Source organism: Theropithecus gelada, chromosome 1 (genome assembly GCF_003255815.1).
Source record: "Theropithecus gelada isolate Dixy chromosome 1, Tgel_1.0, whole genome shotgun sequence".
Classification (NCBI taxonomy): Eukaryota; Metazoa; Chordata; class Mammalia; order Primates; family Cercopithecidae; genus Theropithecus; species Theropithecus gelada.
Window position 1 is genome coordinate 21,657,767 of NC_037668.1, and position 19,741 is coordinate 21,677,507.

Consider the following 19,741-nt stretch of genomic DNA (forward strand, 5'->3'; position numbering starts at 1 on the left):
AGCTGTGATCATGAGAATGTACTCCAGCCTGGGTGACCAGAGTGAGATGCTGTCTCTAAAAAAGTTTTTAAATGAAAAAAAGAAAAAAAAAATCACAGCCTGGGCAATATTGGGGGGAACCCATTTCTACAAAAGAGAAAAAAATCAGAGCTATTATATGTACGTTATTTGAAGAATCAGATAGATCTAAAATCAAATAGATCTATAGGGTTAACTACAAAAAGCAGTCCTATTTCCCATCCTCCACCTCGCCCCAAACATTTTCAACTCTTTTAGCTGATTCTTTTTAAATTTATCTCAAAATCTCTAAATAACATGCTTTTATTGCTACTTCTTGATGTTTCAGTTTCTGACAGTATCTGTTGAATTCCCATTGTAAAAGGTGAGAATTTAACTATGTTCCCCAACCCCCATCTCCACCCAGTGGTATGCTAGAGCTGGCTTGCAGCAGCTAGCAAGAACTGTTTTTGCACATCTTTTTCCAAATTTGTGTTCAGTGATATTACATTGGTAGCTTGAAATTAGCCATGGCGGAAGTATACATCACAGAAATCAGCAAACAATGCAAATCGGCTTTCTAACCCTCTCTCAACAAAACTGACTTGGACCAACATACAGTAACTGCACCCACCCCCAATCTCCTAATGTAGTTTTCTGGTAATTTTGGTTAGATCACTATTTATATTATGACTCTTCTTATTCACAGCCGAGCCAGGTAGTAAGCCATGATTACTTTTCCTTTTTGCATAGTTTTGTTTTCCCTGGGGCTAGTAATTATCTTGACTTTTCTGCTTGCTTTGTTTTCTAAGCTCTTTATTTTTATTATTTTTTTTGAAACAGTGTCTCACTCTGTCACCCAAGCTGGAGTGCAATGGCGCGATCTCCGCTCACTGCAACCTCTGCCTCCTGGGTTCAAGTGATTCTCCTGCCTTAGCCTCCCGAGTAGCTGGGATTACAGGTGTTCGCCACCTCACCCAGCTAATTTTTGTAATTTTAGTAGAGATGGGGTTTCACCATGTTGGCCAGACTGGTCTCTAACTCCTGACCTCAGGTGATCCTCCTACCTCAACCTCCCAAAGTGCTAGGATTACAGGCATGAGGCACTGTGCCTGGTCGAAGCTCTTATCTTTAATTCAACCCCAAGCTCTTCCTAAATTATCTGAATCTCTTCTGAAGACAGACCTATTAGCTTTTCTAACAGTTTTGTCTTCCTGGAGAGCCTTCCTGTCTGCTCCAGTCTGGACTAGTGCCCTCTACTCCCGGAGCACAGATGCCATCCTGGAATCCCCCTTCCTCATCAGCCTGGGGATTCCCCTTTGCCTCTTTCCTGTGACACATCTCGTGTTTCTTGCGTCCTATGGCTTCCTCTTTTTTTTTTAAATTTTCAGCTGTCTCATTTTGGTGGAGGTTATTTTTTGTAGATTCCTGGAAAAGGATACATGGCAGGTAAAACATTTTAAGATCTTGAGTGTCTGAAAATGTATTCTACTTTCCTATTTGATAATTTGGCTAGGTATACGTCATTCTAGAGTAGAAACACATTTCCTTCAAACTTTGAAGGCCTTGCTTTATTATTTTCTAGCTTCCAGTGGTGCTGTTGAGAAGTCCAAAGTTATTCTGATCCCTAGCACTCTGAATGTAACCTCGTTTTATTTCACTGAAATCTTTTTTTTTTTTTTTAAATACTGATACTCATGGAGCAGGGCTACCGTATAGGCAGCGTGCCTCACTGCCCTCACTGCCCTCACTGCCCTCACTGGAATCTTGTAGTGCTTTTTCTTTGTCCTGGTGTTTTGAAATTTCATGGTGGTGTGCTTTGATGGAACACTACTCGTTTATTGTGCTGGGTGCTCACTGGGCCACTTCAGCCTGGAAATTAGTACTCTTAGTTCTTTCAGTTCTGAGTTTTCTTGAACTATATCTTCCTATCTTCTTCTTCTTTTTTTTTTTTTTAGATGGAGTCTCACTGTCATCTAGGCTGGAGTGCAGTGGTGCGATCTTGTCTCACTGCAACCTCCACCTCCTGGGTTCAAGTGATTCTCCTACCTCAGCCTCCTGAGTAGCTGGGACTACAGTTTCACGTCACCATGTCCGACTAATTTATTTATTTATTTTGAGATGAGTCTTGCTGTGCCCCCAGGCTTCAGTGTAGTGGCTCTATCTTGGCTCGGTACAACCTCTGCCTCCCAGGTTCAAGTGCTTCTCCTGCCTCAGCCTCCCGAGTAGCTGGGACTACAGGTGCCCTCTACCATGCCCAGTTAATTTTTGTATTTTTAGTAGAGACAGGGTTTCACCATGTTGCCCAGGCTGGTCTCGAACTCCTGACCTCAGGTGATTTGCCTGCCTTGGCTTCCCAAAGTGCCGGGATTACAGGCGTAAACCACAGTGCGCGGCCTTTTTTTGGTATTTTTAGTAGAAACTGGGTCTCACCATGTTGCCCAGGCTGGTCTTGAACTCCTGAGCTCAAGCAATACACCCACTTTGGCCTCCTAAAGTGCTGGGATTCCAGGCCTGACCCACTGTGCCCGGCCCTATCTTCTTTTCATTCAACAAATATTTTTTGAGGACACATGCGACTATTCTGGGCAGGGAATATAGAAGTGAGCAAAACACATGAAAGTCCTGGCCGGGCACGGTGGCTCAAGCCTGTAATCCCAGCACTTTGGGAGGCCGAGAGGGGCGGATCGTGAGGTCAGGAGACCAAGACCATCCTGGCTAACACGGTGAAACCCTGTCTCTACTAAAAATTACAAAAAACTAGCCGGGCGAGGTGGCGGGCGCCTGTAGTCCCAGGTACCCGGGAGGCGGAGCTTGCAGTGAGCTGAGATCCGGCCACTGCACCCCAGCCTGGGCGACAGAGCAAGACTCCGTCTCAAAAAAAAAAAAAAAAGAAAGTCCCGGGGCCGGGCGCGGTGGCTCAAGCCTGTAATCCCAGCACTTTGGGTGGCCGAGACGGGCGGATCACAAGGTCAGGAGATCGAGACCATCCTGGCTAACACGGTGAAACCCCGTCTCTACTAAAAAAATACAAAAAACTAGCCGGGCAAGGTGGTGGGCGCCTGTAGTCCCAGCTACTTGGGAGGCTGAGGCAGGAGAATGGCTTAAACCCAGGAGGCGGAGCTTGCAGTGAGCTGAGATCCGGCCACTGCACTCCAGCCTGGGCGACAGAGCAAGACTCTGTCTCAACAACAACAAAAAAAAAGAAAGTCCCTTCCCTCATGGGGCTTACATTCCAATGGAGTGTTTTCTCACTTTTTTCTGGACCTCCTAGACTAGTCTTCTCACTTTTTTTAAGCTTTCCTACTGTCCAGGTCTTTCGTTGTGTTCTATTTTTCTGGAAGAGTGTCTCAACTTTGTCTTCCAATCTTTCTGTCAGGTTTTTCATTTCTGTGTTCAGAGACAGTGAAAGAAAAAAGAAAGAAGGCCAGGTGCAGTGGCTCACACCTGTAATCTCAGCACTTTGGGAGGCTGAGACAGGTGGATCACCTGAGGTGAGGAGTTCAAGACCAGCCTGACCAACACGGTGAAACTCCGTCTCTACTAAAAATACAAAAATTAGCCAGGCATGGTGGTGCACACCTATAGTCCCAGCTACTCAGGAGGCTGAGGCAGAAGAATTGCTTGAACCAAGGAGGCCAAGGTTGCAGTGAGCTGAGATCGTGCCACTGCACTCCATCCTGGGTGACAGAACGAGACTTCATCGAAAGAGAGGAGAGGAGAGGAGAGGGGAGGGGAGGGGAGGGGAGGGGAGGGGAGGGGAGGGGGAAAAGAAAAGAAAGAAAAAAAGAAGAAGAAAAAAGATTTTTCGTTTCTGCCAAACAGTCTCGACCTCCTGGGCTCAAGTAATCCTCCTACCTCAGCCTCCTGAGTGACTGGAACTACAAGCACCCACCACCACACCCAGTTATGTGGAGGCAGGGTCTCAAACTCATGGGTTCAAGCAATCCTCCCACCTTGGCCTTTCAAAGTGTTGGGATTACAGGTGTGAGCCACCATGCCTCACCTGGGATTGTATAGATTAAAAGAAATTTAAGACCAGGTACAGTGGCTCAAGCCTGCAATCCCAACAGTTTGGGAGGCTGAGGTGGGAGGATTGTTTGAGCCCAGGAGTTTGAGAGCAGCCTGGGCAATATAGCGAGACCCCCATCTCTACAAAATATTTAAAAATTAGCTGTGTGTTGTGCCATGCGCCTGTAGTCCTAGCTACTTGGAAATGTGAGGTAGGAGGATCACTTGAGCCTGGGAGGTTGAGGCTGTACCCTACTGTACTCCAGCCTGGGCAACAGAGTGAGACCGTGTCTCAAAAAAAAAAGAGAAAAGAAAAAAATTTACATAATCCCTTCCCATCTTCCATTTTTCTCATGCATTTTTTTGTTTGTCAGAGTCTTCCACAGCCTGGATCTTGATGACTGCATCTCTGTAGTGTAGTTTAAGTATTTCCTATAAATTGTTCGGTAGTTGGATCTAGAGACTTACTCAGATTCAGGTTTGGTTTGGAGGAGGGGCAAGATTACTTCATCATGGTTGTGTGCTCTTTTCTCTGGATGCCTGTAATGCCTGGTGGCCCTCTGTGTGTGAAGGAAAGACTCTTCTTTGGTAGCATTTGCTTCCTGTTTCATGGGTGCACTATTTTCACGTATCTCTCTTAGGATAGTAATGATGGATTTCTGTGAAGTTTTCTTCTTTCTGATTCATTTCTATTTCCTCTTAGGTTTTTGTTTGTTTGTTTGTTTTTGTTTTTTTGGGTTTTTTTGAGATGAAGTCTCACTCTGTTGCCTAGGCTGGAGTGCAATGGCGCGATCTTGGCTCAGTGCAACCTCTGCCTCCTGGCTTCAGGCGATTCTTCTGCCTCAGACTGCCGAGTAGCTGGGATTACAGGCACACACCACCATACATAGCTAATTTTTGAAGTTTTAGTAGAGATGAGATTTCACCATGTTGGTCAGGCTGATCTTGAACTCCTGACCTCAGGTGATCCACCCACCTCAGCCTCCCAAAGTGCTGGGATTACAGGCATGAGCCACCGTGCCCAGCATTTTTTTTCTTTCTTTTTTTTTTTTTTTTTTTTTTTTGAGATGGAGTCTTGTTCTGTTGCCCAGGCTGGAGTGCAGAGGTGCGACCTTGGCTCACTGCAATGTCCACCTCCCTGGTTCAAACAATTCTCCTGCCTCAGCCTCCTGAGTAGCTGGGATTATAGGTGCCCACCACCACGCCCAGCTAATTTTTTTATATTTTTAGTAGAGACAGGGGTTCAACATGGTGGCCAGGATGGTCTCGAACTCCTGACCTCAGGCAATCTGCTCGCCTCGGCCTACCAAAGTGCTGGGATTACAGGTGTGAGCCACCGTGCCTGGCCTCTCTTAGGTTTTTGTTGGTTCTTTTTCTTCTTTTTTTTTTTTTTTTCCTATTTGTTTATTTTGGTTTCTTTCTTTCATGTTGGTGGTTTTACTTACATGTCTGGTAGTCCTTGAATGTCTACTCATGTTTAACAGCGGGGGACCTTGAAGCTGTTTGGAGCTCTGTGTCCATAACTAAGGCTTGGAAATTTGGTCTCTGTTATGCCACCACTGAGAGTGGTCTGGCTGGGCTGTTTGGTGGGAATCTTCAATGTCAGTGTCTTTACTGTATCTTAGGTCATTAAATCTTTCCTCTTAGACCTCCAGTCAGTTTCCTGAGCAGCCTCTTCTAGTCTTCTCCGTGGAGGCAGATGATCTGGCTCTTGGTGTCTGGGAGCCACAGGGGAAGAGGGTTGGGTTTGGGAAAGAGTCTCATCATGTAGTATACCTACCTGTATTGAATCCCCCTGCTTTCAGGATGGTGTCCCCATCAGCTGGGCCTGCTATCCTTCATCCAGAAACCCTCTGTTTTACTCTCTCTGGTGGATAAACCTCCAGTCTTGGGCCAGGATGTGGAAGGGGCAGTCACCCAGGTCTGTGGAGTTTGGAGAGTATCAGCCTGTTTCTTAAACAGACTTTCAAATAATCCTCATTTAGCATCCCCATTAACCTCACTTCCAGAGGTGGCTGAGATTAGTAATTCGTGAACTTTAGGAATCCTGCCTTCTAAATGTTTTGGGGCTTCCTCCAGGGCTGGCTTGAGAAGATTCTTCTCTCTCTCTCTCTGTTAAGTTTTTTCTGTTGTTAATTCGCTTTCCAGCTTCCAAAATGTGGATGCTTTTGCACTTCTCTCTTGTTCTCCCCATCCCTCGCTCGTCTAGGTTTATGTCTTTTTAAAAATTCCCTGGCCAGGCATGGTGGCTCACGCTGTAATCCCAGCACTTTGGGAGGCAGAGGCAGGCGGATCACTAGGTCAGGAGCTCGAGACCATCCTGGCCAACATGGTGAAACCCCGTCTCTACTAAAAATAAAAAATTAGCTGGGTGTGGTGGTGCATGCCTGTAATCCCAGCTACTTGGGAGACTGAGGCATGAGAATTGCTTGAACCTAGGAGGCGGAGCTTGCAGTGAGCCAAGATCGTGCCACTGCACTCCAGCCTGGCAACACAGCGAGACTCCGTCTCAAAAAAAAAAAACAAAAAAACCCCACAAATTCCCTTTGGCCCAGGTGCAGTGGCTAAAGCCTGTTATCCCAGCACTTTGGGAGGCCGAGGTGGGAGGATAACTTGAGGCCAGGAATTGGAGATCAGCTTGGGTAACATAGTGAGACCCCATCTCTACAAATAAAAAATTAGCTCGGGCCAGGCGTGATGGCTTATGCCAGTAATCCCAGAAGTTTGGGAGGCAGAGGTGGGTGGATCACTTGAGGTCAGGAGTTGGAGACCACCCTGGCCAACATGGTGAAACCCCGTCTCTACTAAAAATACAAATATTAGCTGGGTGTGGTGGTGGGCTCCTGTAATCCCAGCTACTCGGGAGGCTGAGGCAGGAAAATGGTGTGAACCTGGGAGGTGGGGCTTGCAGTGAACCGAGATCGCACCTCTGCACTCCAGCCTGGGAGACAGAGCGAGACTCCGTCTCAAAAAAATAAATAAATAAAATAAAATAAAAAAATTAGCCGGGCATGGTGGCACACACCTGTGGTTCTAGCTTCTCAGGAGGCTAAGATAGGAGGATGGCTTGAACCCAGGAGGTCAAGGCTGCAGTGAACCAAGATCATGCCACTGCACTCCAGCCTGGATGACAGTGAGACACTGTTTAAAAAAAAACAATTTTTTTTAGTGTAATTATCATTTGTTTTGTGTATTTGTTACATTGTGTGCATGACAGCCTTTGTTAAGGGTGTCTGAGGAGTATGGAGCTGACAGGGGCACTGGAATGCCGGGAAAGAGCTTCTTCAACTGAGATCAAGGCTTGCTGGAGGGAACTACTGCAAAAGGGCCATCAGGCAGTTTTCAAGTTATGTGACAGAGGGCAAAGATGGCCATAGGGTGCTCTGAGTTTTGGGATGGTCACATGACACAATCCAGCACTTGAACCTGGGGTACGTGCTCCCTCATTGTGAGGCAGGACGTAGGCACATGACTGTGCATTTAGGCATATGTGTGACCAAGAAGAATGAGAGAAATAGAAAACACTGGAGAACACAAAGTATCAAGAACTTTTCATTAGGCAATCCCAAAGCACTCTGCTCTTTTCCTCTTCTTTGCCTCTGTATCCTCTGTGGTTCCAGTTCCAGCTGAACTTGTGACAATCCCAAATCGCTCCTTCCTCTTTTTCAGTTTCTCATCATCTTCAGACTTTCTGGAGATTGAAGAGACATTCAAACCAAATCTTTGAGCTGTTTCCTTCAGCTTATCCAGGTTAACCATAGGTTTGTTATCAGATGACAGACCTTTTGTTGGAACTGAAGAAATCCCAAACCTAGCTGCCCGAGCAGCTTTCTTACTGCCGAGTAAGAATTTGTTCAGCCCTCTTCTGCATTCTCTCAGTCTGTGGTATTTCAGATGTAATTTTCACCACTTTCTTCTCTACTGCCACATCAACAGTTTTTTCAGGGGGTTCTTTCTCTTTGACAGGGAGCTCAATGGGCTTTGTTTCTTCTTCCTCTGTTTCATCTCCCAGAACATCTTCTTCATTTGCCTCCTCTTCAGCGTGTTCTTCAAGATATGCCTGGAGTCTGTGGATAAGATCTTGCTTTATTCCCTTGGTCTCCAAACCACAAGCAAGACATTCTTGCTTTAGTTCAGCAAGCTTCAGCTTATGGAACTCCACTGTCTCGGTCGCCATCTTGTTACCCCTCAAAAAACAATTTTTTAATTAAAAAAAACCCTTTGGCTGGGCGCGGTGGCTCAAGCCTGTAATCCCAGCACTTTGGGAGGCCGAGATGGGCGGATCATGAGGTCAGGAGATCGAGACCATCCTGGCTAACACGGTGAAACCCCGTCTCTACTAAAAAAAAAAAACAAAAAAAAACCAACAAAAAACTAGCTGGGCGAGGTGGCGGGCGCCTGTAGTCCCAGCTACTCGGGAGGCTGAGGCAGGAGAATGGCGTGAACCCGGGAGGCGGAGCTTGCAGTGAGCTGAGATCGCGCCACTGCACTCCAGCCTGGGTGACAGAGCGAGACTCTGTCTCAAAAAAAAAAAAAAAAAAAAACCCAAAAAAAAAAAAAACCCTTTAACCTGTAATCCCAGCACTTTGAGAGGCCAAGGTAAGAGGTTCACTTGAGGCCAGGAGTTTGAGACCAGCCTTGGCAATATAGCAAGACCCTGTCTCTATTTGTAAAAATAAAAAACAACAAACAAAAAAAACCCCTTTGGGAGGACATGAGAGTAGGTGCACGTGCTCATTCTGGCATCAAAACGAGATGTAGATGTTATTACCTTATTTTGCAGATGAGAAAGTTGAAGGTCAGAGAGGTGAAATAGCTTATCTAAGGACACAGCTTATAGGTAACAGAGTTGGGGCTGGCCCTAAGACAGTGCTCTTGGAGAACAAGGATCCTGACTGAAGATCAGGATGCAGGTGTCCCAGAGTCACAGCATCCTCATATTAGCAGGGCCTTTAGAGAACAGTTGGTCCAACCCCCTCATTTTATGGGTGAGAAAAAGGAGGCTCGGAATGGAGAAGGGATTCTCCCAGAGTCATGCAGCAAGTTCGTGCAAAACCGTGATGAGAAATGCTCCGTGCTACACCAACCCTTTCTGTGACATTCATTCAGTTGTTGACTCAGCAAACATTTATTGAGCACCAACTGTGTGCCAGATCCTGTGCTATGCCAGGAAATGCAGACATGAGTAAAATTTGGTCCTTTTTTAAATTTCTTTTTTGAGACACAGTTTCACTCAGTTGCCCAGGCTGGAGTGCAGTGGCAAAATCTTGGGTCACTGCAACCTCCACCTCCCGTGTTCAAGTGATTCTCCTGCCTCAGCTTCCTGAGTAGCTGGGATTACAGGTGCCCGCCACCATGCTTGGCTAATTTTTGTATTTTTATTTATTTATTTATTTGAGTCTCTCTCCGTCGCCTAGGCTGGAGTGCAGTGGCACAATCTCGGCTCACTGAAACCTCTGCCTTCTGGGTTCAAGCAATTCTCCTGCTTCAGCCTTCTGAGTAGCTGTGATTACAGGCATGCCACCACCCCCAGCTATTATTTGTATTTTTAGTAGAGACGGAGTTTCACCATGTTGGCCAGGCTGGTCTCGAACTCCTGACCTCAGGGTGATTCGCCCGCCTAGATCTCCCAAAGTGCTGGGATTACAGGTATGAGCCACTATGTCCAGCCATAAAATTTGGTACTTGCCTGTAAGGAGCCTTCGTCCTGCTTCCTGCTGGCTGCCAGGCCTCCTTGCTGGAGGTGCAAAGGAGGAGAACAATAATAACAGTTAACATTGGTTGAGTGCTTGCTTCATGCCAAGCACTGTGTGAATTATTTTTCATGGATTAGTGCATTTCATTTTCCCAGTGAGCCTATGAGGCAGGTCTTGGTAATAGGCCCACTTCACAGCTGAGGAACCTCAGGCAAGCAGAGGCTGGGATGCACAACCAGGCAGCTCCAGAGTCGGAGCTTTAACCACCACCCTGAAATGAGGACTGCCATGAGGGAGGGGGCGAAGGAGAAGCGCACGCGTTGGTGGGAGGGTGAGCTGAGGGAAAGGGGCCAACCAACCTGATCTGCCTCCCTCCTCCTTTAGTGTTCGGTGGGCCCCTCCTCTGATAAGGCCTTGACCTTCATGAAGGACCATTTCCTGATGGATGAGCAGGTGGTGGGGACGCCCCTGCTGGTGAAATCTGGTGTGGAGTATACACGGCTTGCAGTGGAGACAGCCCAGGGCCTTGATGGGCGCAGCCATCTTGTCATGTACCTGGGAACCAGTGAGTAAAGAGTTCCGGGACATCCCCCAGAGGACTAGAGCAGAGGCTGCCCCCAGGTTGAGGAGGGAAACCCTTGAGTTCATTCATTTATTCATTCAACAGCTGTTTACTGGGCACCTGCTATGTGCCTGGCATTCTTCTAGGTTTTGGAAATACAGCAGAGGAGCAAAACAGTCCACTCCCTACCCTTCCTGAGCTTTGTGTGGTGGGGGAGGCAGACAGGGAGGTCTTTGGTGGCCTTATCAAGAGCTGTGTGTCTTAGGGGGGAAGCTATGTTAGAGGAATTTTGAAAGGTGAGTGGGTGGAGGGGAGCTGGAAACTGCATTGTAGAGATCACTCCTTCAGGAAACTCAGCTGTGAGGGGAGAGAGGAAGGAGATGGTGGCTGGAGCAGGGAGTGGGGCCCAGCTGGGGTTCTTGGTTTTGTTTTTCCCCCTCCTTGCCCCCAGGGTTCTTGTTTTATAGACAGGAAGGACTAAGCATCTAGTAGACAGGGGGATGGCAAAGAGACGGGTAGAAGAAGGGATACATGGCAGGTAAAGTTGTGGAGGGAGCAGGCGGCCAGAGTCCAGGACACATGTGGAGCTGAGCAGCTGTGGGTGGCGGAGAGACAGCACCTGAGCTGGGCTGTGAGTGAAGTTGTAGCAGCTTGGTGTGACTTGGTGGGTGTGCAGGCTCAGGGGGCAGAAGCCAAGGGAGCTCTTATTTGAAGGCTTTTGTGTTCTCTATGTAGGTGGAGGATACAAGGTCATGAGCTGGGAGTGAGGGGGCAGGAAAGGTGGGAAGTTTGAGGAGAGAGGGGTAGATTCAAATAGCCATTGTGGGCTGGGTGCAGTGGCTCATGCCTGTCATCCCAGCACTTTGGGAGGCCGAGGCAGGTGGATCACCTGAGGTCAGGAGTTCGAGACCAGCGTGGCTAACATGGTGAAACCCCGTCTCTACTAAAATACAAAAAAATTAGCCATGTGTAGTGGCACGCACCTGTAATCCCAGCTACTCGGGAGGTTGAGGCAGGAGAATCACTTGAACCCCGGAGGCAGAGGTTGCAATAAGCCAAGATTGTGCCACTGCCTTCCAGCCTGGGCGACAAGAGTGAAACTCTGTCTAAAAAAAAACCAAAAAACAAAATAGCCATTGTGGAAAGGGGGAGAGGGAGTCAGCAGGGAATGCTGCAAGACTGCCTGGGCCGACTGCTCAGGCAGGGCCTGGCTGAGGATAACCTTGAGGGTCAGTGGAAGAAATCTGCCAAGCTCATTCATTCCTTCAGGCCATATTACTAGGCACTGTATCAGCTGTGCATGTATTGAGTATACACAGCAGAGAACAAAACAGTCAAAAATCTCAGTCTGTGGAGTGGGTGGAGACAGACAATAGCATCCTTAATAAGTAAATTACGTGGCACATCATGAGATTTGAGTCATGTAGAGGTGTGTGCAGGGGAATCAGGGATGCCAGGTAAGGAGGTTGCACCTGTTAAAAGGGTGGCCAGGTAGACCTCCCTGAGGTGCTTGATGAAAGTGAAGGAGGCAGGTGATGTGATTTTCTACAGAAGCACCCAGCCGCCCACTGTTTCATGCCTATGGAGAAATAGTTGGGTTTCTCCAGGGATAAAGTTTTGTCAGGGAGTTGCAAAGGAAGGACAGGGGTCCAAGGGATTTTAAGCCATTTACAAGAGACTGCCATCTCCATGGCAGAGAGGAAGGTGAACGGTCTGGTTGACCCGTGCCCAGTACACATCACCCTCAGAAGGCGCTTTCTTACAGCTGGGGAGGCCCACTGAAGTTGGGAAAGGATCTGTGGATGAGGTGAGATGACTTCTGCTCTCTCTGTCTCCCCATAGCCACAGGGTCGCTCCACAAGGCTGTGGTGAGTGGGGACAGCGGTGCTCATCTGGTGGAAGAGATTCAGCTGTTCCCTGACCCCGAACCTGTTCGTAACCTGCAGCTGGCCCCCACCCAGGTGGGAAGGGACCTGACTATCAGATGGCCTTCCAGTGGGGCTGGCCCTGGGGGCCTGTTGGGCTGGCTCCCTGGGCCTGCACCGGCGTGCTGGGACTTTACTAGATGTGGCTGGGGCTCCCTGACAATCTCCATCTCTCCTCCAGGGTGCAGTGTTTGTAGGCTTCTCAGGAGGTGTCTGGAGGGTGCCCCGAGCCAACTGTAGCGTCTATGAGAGCTGTGTGGACTGTGTCCTTGCCCGGGATCCCCACTGTGCCTGGGACCCTGAGTCTCGAACCTGTTGCTTCCTGTCTGCCCCCACCCTGTGAGTGCCAGTCCTGGATGGTGGCCTGGATAGCCAGCCAGGACCCTTCTCAGCCAGCTTCTGCTACTGTTCTTCCTCTGTCCAGGGGCTACTGACACATTCACTCCAAGAGTCCTCCCATCCTGCAGTGGGTTTCTCCAGGGATGGAGGTTCCGGGCAGTTTTGAAGCTGCTCTAACCATCCCGGGTTCCTCTCCTCTCTGTTCCTAGTCTCCCCTGGCCTACCTTCTTCCCTACTGCACTTCCTGCCTTCCTCTTTCCTCTTCCCACTTTTAGCTCTTTCGAGGGATAATTTTTGCTTTCTCTGCTCTCTTAGGAACTCCTGGAAGCAGGACATGGAGCGGGGGAACCCAGAGTGGGCATGTGCCAGTGGCCCCATGAGCAGGAGCCTTCGGCCTCAGAGCCGCCCGCAAATCAGTAAGTGCAGGACCTCTCACCAGGGGAGGTGCAAAGGCTCTGGAAGACTTTTGGGCAGGGGTGGGCATTCCTGCTCCAATTTCCTCCCCCAGCACCTGCCTGCCTTGAGATCTGAACACCCGAGTTGGGATGGATTTGGGTCCTGGCTATAGGGAAGAGGGACAGGAATTCTGAGCGGGAGGCCGAGCTGGGATTCAGGATCGAGGCTGCAGTTGATTTTGGTGTCAGAGTTGGAGTAAAGTGGACTGGGGCTTAGTTTGGGGTCCAGACTGGAAATTAAGGAAGAGTGAAATTTGATTTTGGAAGTTGAAATAGAAGTTGGAGATAAGAGTTAGGGTTCAGGCTGGCCAGGCGCGGTGGCTCACGCCTGTAATCCCAGCGCTTTGGGAGGCTGAGGCGGTACTCTCTTCTACCATTGTTTGAGCTCATGAGTTTGAGACCAGCCTGGCAACATGGTAAAACCCCATCTCTACAAAAATTAACCAGACGTGGAGAGACATACCTGTAGTCCCAGCTACTCGGGAGGCTGGGGTGGAAGGATGGCTTGAGCCCAGGAGGCAGAGGTTGCAGTGAGCTGAGATTGCGCCACTGCACCCCAACCTGGGCAATAGAGCCAGACCCTGCCTCAGAAAAATAAAAGGGCTGGGGTCCAAAGATAGGTTAGAGACTCCCTCCTGTCTCCGTCCTTCACCCCTCCCTTAACCTTTTGCTCCTTTTCTTCTATAGTTAAAGAAGTTCTGGCTGTCCCCAACTCCTTCCTGGAGCTCCCGTGCCCCCACCTGTCAGCCTTGGCCTCTTACTACTGGAGTCATGGCCCAGCAGCAGTCCCAGAAGCCTCTTCCACTGTCTACAATGGCTCCCTCTTGCTGATAGTGCAGGATGGAGTTGGAGGTCTCTACCAGTGCTGGGCAACTGAGAATGGCTTTTCATACCCTGTGGTCTCCTACTGGGTGGACAGCCAGGACCAGTCCCTGGCCCTGGATCCTGAACTGGCAGGCATCCCCCGGGAGCACGTGGAGGTCCCGTTGACCAGGGTCAGTGGTGGGACCTCCCTGGCTGCCCAGCGGTCCTACTGGCCCCACTTTGTCACTGTCACTGTCCTCCTTGCCTTAGTGCTTTCAGGAGCCCTCATCATCCTCCTGGCCTCCCCACTGGGAGCACTCCGGGCTCGGGGCAAGGTTCAGGGCTGCGAGACCCTGCCCCCTGGGGAGAAGGCCCCATTGAGCAGAGAGCAACACCTCCAGTCCCCCAAGGAATGCAGGACCTCTGCCAGTGATGTGGACGCTGACAACTGCCTAGGCACTGAGGTGGCTTAAACTCTAGGCACAGGCTGGGGCTGCAGGGCAGGCACCTGGCCATGCTGGCTGGGTGGCCCCAGCACAGCCTTGACTAGGATGAGAGCAGCACAAAAGACCACCTTTCTCCCCTGAGAGGAGCTTCTGCTACTCTGCATCACCGATGGCACTCAGCAGGGTGATGCGAAGCAGTCTGCCTCCCCTATGGGACTCCCTTCTACCAAGCACACGAGCTCTCTAACAGGGTGGGGGCTACCCCCAGACCTGCTCCTGCGCTGATATTGAAGAACCTGGAGAGGATCCTTCAGTTCTGGCCATTCCAGGGACCCTCCAGAAACACAGTGTTCCAAGAGACCCTAAAAAACCTGCCTGTCCCAGGACACTATGGTAATGGACACCAAACATCTAAACAACCATATGCTAACATGCCGCTCCTGGAAACTCCACTCTGAAGTTGCCACTTTGAACACCAACACTCCCCTCTCCCAGGGTCGTGCAGGGATCTGCTCCCTCCTGCTTCCCTTACCAGACATGCACCACTGACTCCCAGGAAGTCTTTCCTGAAGTCTGACCACCTTCCTTCTTGCTTCAGTTGGGGCAGACTGTGATCCCTTCTGCCCTGGGAGAATGGTAGGGGTAATCTGAGCCTTGTTCACTCCTTTACCCTAGCTGACCCCTTGACCTCTCCCCCTCCCTTTTCTTTTGTTTTGGGATTCAGAAAACTGCTTGTCAGAGACTGTTTATTTTTTATTAAAAAGACAAAGCTTATGTATGATGGGCGATGTGTTTGTTGGAGCAGAGGGCTCTGGCAGAGAATTGCTGGGATGTCAAGGGAGCAAGCAGTCCAAGCACATCAGTTGGGAGGAGGCCTAGGTTTGTGGGGTGATTGTTCTCTCCGACTTCAGACTACCTCCTCTGCCCTGCCAGCTCCGCACCCAGAACCAGCCCACAGCTCTTTCCTCCACTCTGAGCATTGCTGGAGGGTGCCGCAAACTTTGCCTTTTGGGCCAACCGCAGGTTGATGTTGACCAGGCTCAGCTTGTATCCGTCTGCTAGACAGGCGATACCTCATCCATCACTAACTCCCCTGTTGCGGCCCCCACAGTTGCTGTCCACAGCTCTCCCACACTTCTCGTGACTCCAACTCAGCCCTGCTTCCCCACTGCAGCAGTTGGCTTCAACTGTTGGTAGATGAATTTATAGAAAGGCTGTGCATCCACCCCCATCCTGGCCACATCCTTCTCAATATCTGATAATGCTCCATACACCTCCACACCACCTTCCTCCTCTCCCCTCTGTCACAAAGGCACAGGTCCCTCTTCCACCAAGGCTAACCAGCACATCTCTCAGCCCATCACTGCTAGGGATCTGTTCTCTAACCATCCGACCTCCAGCATCCCCACTCGCTTTACCCACTTCCTCATCTTTCATCTCTCCTCTCCCACCTACAGGTGTGTTCAGGCGTTCTCTACATTAAAAAAACAACAAAACACAAATCTTTCCCCAAACTCTATCCATTCACGTCACCCCCACTCAGTCTTTCTTTCCTGGTACCACCAAACATGGGAGCAGTTCCATTCTGGCTGCCCCCACCTCCCTCCAGTGTCACCTGAGCTCTCTCCAATCCCCTGAGGTCTGGCTGCTTTCCCCACCTTTCTGCTAAATGGCTCTCTCAAAGACTACCCATAAACCCATAATGCCAAATTTGACATCGGTGTCTGTGTACCCCTCACACATTGACCACCCCATTCTCACAATTTTCTTCTATTGTGGGTTCTTAAATTTTTTAAAAATTTAAATCGTGATTAAAAAAAAAAAAAGCATGCAACGTACCCGCTTAGCCAAAAAAAAAAAAAAAAAAAAAAAAAAAAGGCCAGGCACAGGGGATTAAGCCTGTAATCCCAGCATTTTGGGAGGCCGAGGCAGGTGGATCACCCGAGGTCAGGAGTTCAAGACCAGCCTGGCCAACATAGCGAGACCCGGTTTCTACTAAAAGTACAAAAAATTAGCCAGGCGTGGTGGCAGGTACCTGTAGTCCCAGCTACTCTGGAGGCTAAGGTAAGAGAATCACTTGAAGCCGGGAGGCGGAGCCTGCAGTGAGCCAAGATTGCGCCACTGTGTGTGTGTGTGTGTGTGTGTGTGTGTGTGTGTATTTTTTTTTTTTTTTTTTGAGACAGAGTCTCGCTCTGTCGCCCAGGCTGGAGTGCAGTGGCACAATCTCAGCTCCCTGCAGCCTCTGCCTCCTGGGTTCAAGCAATTATCCTGCCTCAGCCTCCTGAGTAGCTGGAACTACAGGCACCTGCCACCACACCCAGCTAATTTTTGTATTTTTAGTAGAAACATGCTTTCGCCATATTGGCCAGGTGGGTCTGGAACTCCTGGACTCAGCTGATCCGCCTGCCTCGGCCTCCCAAAGTGCTGAGATTACAGGTGTGAGCCACCGCACCCAGTCTAACAAGTATATATTTATTTTTTAAAATGAGAGACGGAGTCTCACTGTCACCCAGTCTGGAGTGCAATGGCGCAATCCTAGCTCACTGCAGCCTCATACTCCTGGGCTTAAGGGATTCTCCTGCCTCAGCCTCCTGAGTAGCTAGGACTACAGGCACATGCCACCACACCCGGCTTTTTTTTTTTTTTTTTTTTAGAGATGGGGTCTCGTTATATTGCCCAGGCTGTCCCGAACTCCTGGCTTCAAGCAACACCCCTCCCTCAGCCTCCCCAAATGCTGGGATTACAGGCATGAGCCACCATGCCCACGCCCCACCCCTCTTAGCCATCTCTACCTGTATATACATACATATATATATGTACATAAGCCACATATGGTAGGTAGCCCATGCCCATAATCCCAGCTACTCAGGAGGCTGAGGTGGGAGGATTGTTTCAGCACAGGAATTTGAGGCTGCAGTGAACTATGATCATGCCACTGCAATCCAGCTGGGGCAACAGAGTAATCCCCTGTCTCTAATAATAATAATAATATGTAAAATAAAATATATGTACTATTCATTAAGTGGAAGTGGATCATCACAAATGTTGGCTGAGTAGGCTGAGGAGGAGGAGAAAGAGGAGGGGGTTGGTCCTGCTGTCTCAGGGCAGAGGCGGTAGAAAATCTGCTTAAGCCGGGTGCAGTGGCTCACGCCTGTAATCCTAACACTTTGGGAGGCTGAGGCGGGAGGATCACCTGACGTCAGGAGTTCAAGACCAGCCTGGCCAACATGGTGAAACCCCGTCTCTACTAAAAATACAAAATTTAGCCAGGTGTGGTAGCATATGCCTATAATCCCAGCTACTTGGGAGGCTGAGGCAGTAGAATTGCTTAAACCTGGGAGGCGGAGGTTGCAGGGAGCCAAGATCACACCACTGCACTCCAGCCTGGGTGACAGAGCAAGACTCTGTCTCAAAAACAAAAATAAATATGCTTAAAAGTGGACTTATGTAATTAAAATTAATGTTGGTCAAGGTTCAACTGTATAAATAAGTAAGCTAGGTAGGGTACATTAGATGGTGATGTACTGTAGGGAAAAAATGGATCTGGGGAAAGCAGTTTGGGAGTGGGAAGGGTGTCTACAATTTTTTTTTTTTTTTTTTTTGAGACAGGGTCTCACTCTGTTGCCTAGGCTGGAGTGCAGTGGCTCGACTGTAGCTCACTGCACCCTCAAGCTCTTGGGCTCAAATGAGCTTCCTGCTTAGCCTCCTGAGTGGGTGGGACTATAGGCATGTGCTACCATGTCTGGCTAATTTTTTATTTTTTTATAGAGATAGGATCTTATTATGTTTCTCAGACTGTTCTTGAACTCCTGGACTTAAGCAATCCTCACTCCTTGGCCTCCCAAAGTGCTGGGATTACAGGCATGAGCCACATTGCCTTTTTTTTTTTTTTTTTGAGATGGAGTCCCACTATGTCACCCAGGCTGGAGTGCTGCAGTGGCGTGACCTCGGCTCCCTGCAACCTCTGCCTCCAGGTTCAAGTGATTCTCCTGGCTCAGTGTCCTGAATAGCTGGGATTACAGGCACCTGCCCCTGTTGAAGGGCCCCCATAGGTTGCAAATTAGCAATGATAACCCGTAAGTCATGCAAAAGTCTCCATTTGCCAGACCTTTTGGGAAGAGCCAATGTTAGGGGTAGGGGAGGTATAACAGTGGCCATTACTAGAAAAGGGTTTGTTGTTTACATAATTCATCAAATTCTGCCCTCCAGAGGAGGTATTAACTGGTGTTTAAAGTTGTTTTTGCTAGCATTGACCAGTCCCATGGAGTCATACCGAAGTTGTCTGCTATGGCCTCAATTAATCCTTTTGTAAATGGGCTAGCAGCTCTGTTTTCTCTAATGCTTTTTCTTATCTCTTTATAAGCACCAAAATAAATGGGTTAATGTAACTGATTGCCTTGTCAATCTTGCATTACCAGGCAGGCTAAGAGCTCCCCTTCTAATGCCACTTGCCTAAGATAGGGTCCCATAGCTGTAACATATCCCTTGTCTTTTTTCCAATTTATTGGAGGAGAGGGCTCAGGTATTTTTGCCTGGTGATAGCAGGGCTGAGGGAGAGGAAGGCGGTTAGGAAGGTGGCGGTTTCTTCTCCCTTCCCTTTTTAGACTCTTCTGTGTAGAGCGGGGCCAAAGCAGCCCTAACGCCCATAACATTAGAGATGTTACTTGGACCCGTTACCCTTGTGCATAATGTTAAGATTTCTTCCCACTTGTTCCCAGAACTCTACATCTAGTGTGCCTTCTTCTGGGAATCATGGGTTATGGGAAACAACAGTTTGCATTAGGTCCCTTAATTAAGCCTGCGAAACCGAGGCTCCGCTAGCTTTAAGCAGCCTTTTCAATACTTTTTTTTTTTTTTTTTTTTTGAGACGGAGTCTCACTCTCACCCAGGCTGGAGTGCAGTGGTGCGATCTCGGCTCACTGCAAGCTCTGCCTCCCGGGTTCCCGCCATTCTCCTGCCTCAGCCTCCCAAGCAGCTGGGACTACAGGCGCCCGCCACCACGCCTGGCTAATTTTTTGTATTTTTAGTAGAGACGGGGTTTCACCGAGTTAGCCAGGATGGTCTCGATCTCCTGACCTCATGATCTGCCCACCTTGGCCTCCCAAAGTGCTGGGATTACAGGCGGAAGCCACCGCGCCAGGCCGTGTTTCAACACTTTTATATACTGCTGCTCTTGAGCTGATACAACTGTTGTCCATGATGAAACCCTAGTGTGAACAATTCCCTCGAATTTGGAAATCCTGAGCAGGCACCAATGACTTACTGACTTACTGACTGCACAGTCTCTTCACCTTTGTTTTTGAGGGTTCCACTGCGATCCATTGCAGCATTCCTCACATGGGGCACCACCTGCCAAATCTGTCCCACAGACTCTGGCCAGAGCAATGAATGAAAGGAGTACTCAGACATAGGTGTCCAGTGAAAGAGCCAGCTAGGGAACTACCAGCACTAGGGGCTGAAGAGAGTTCGCAGCCCCGCTAAGCCGGTGATGTTCACATTTATTTAG

The 19,741-nt window shown here is 49.1% G+C and overlaps 1 protein-coding gene and 1 pseudogene across 4 annotated transcripts in view; one reads left to right on the top strand and one right to left on the bottom strand.

Annotated features, from left to right (window-relative positions):
- The window catches only part of SEMA4A (semaphorin 4A), a 30,232-nt gene extending 15,216 nt beyond the window's left edge, over nt 1-15,016 (top strand). For all 3 annotated transcript variants that reach the window (XM_025371056.1, XM_025371048.1, XM_025371063.1), the window contains 5 exons: nt 10,089-10,269; nt 12,109-12,227; nt 12,373-12,530; nt 12,846-12,946; nt 13,673-15,016. In XM_025371056.1, coding sequence (XP_025226841.1) covers nt 10,089-10,269; nt 12,109-12,227; nt 12,373-12,530; nt 12,846-12,946; nt 13,673-14,262 — 1,149 coding nt within the window. In that variant the 3' untranslated portion in view covers nt 14,263-15,016. The remainder of the gene's footprint in view (nt 1-10,088; nt 10,270-12,108; nt 12,228-12,372; nt 12,531-12,845; nt 12,947-13,672) is intronic.
- LOC112614487 lies at nt 7,168-8,193 on the bottom strand (annotated as a pseudogene). The gene has a single exon (XR_003117086.1). The product of XR_003117086.1 is annotated as an SAP domain-containing ribonucleoprotein pseudogene (transcript).
- Nucleotides 15,017-19,741: the final 4,725 nt, after the last annotated feature.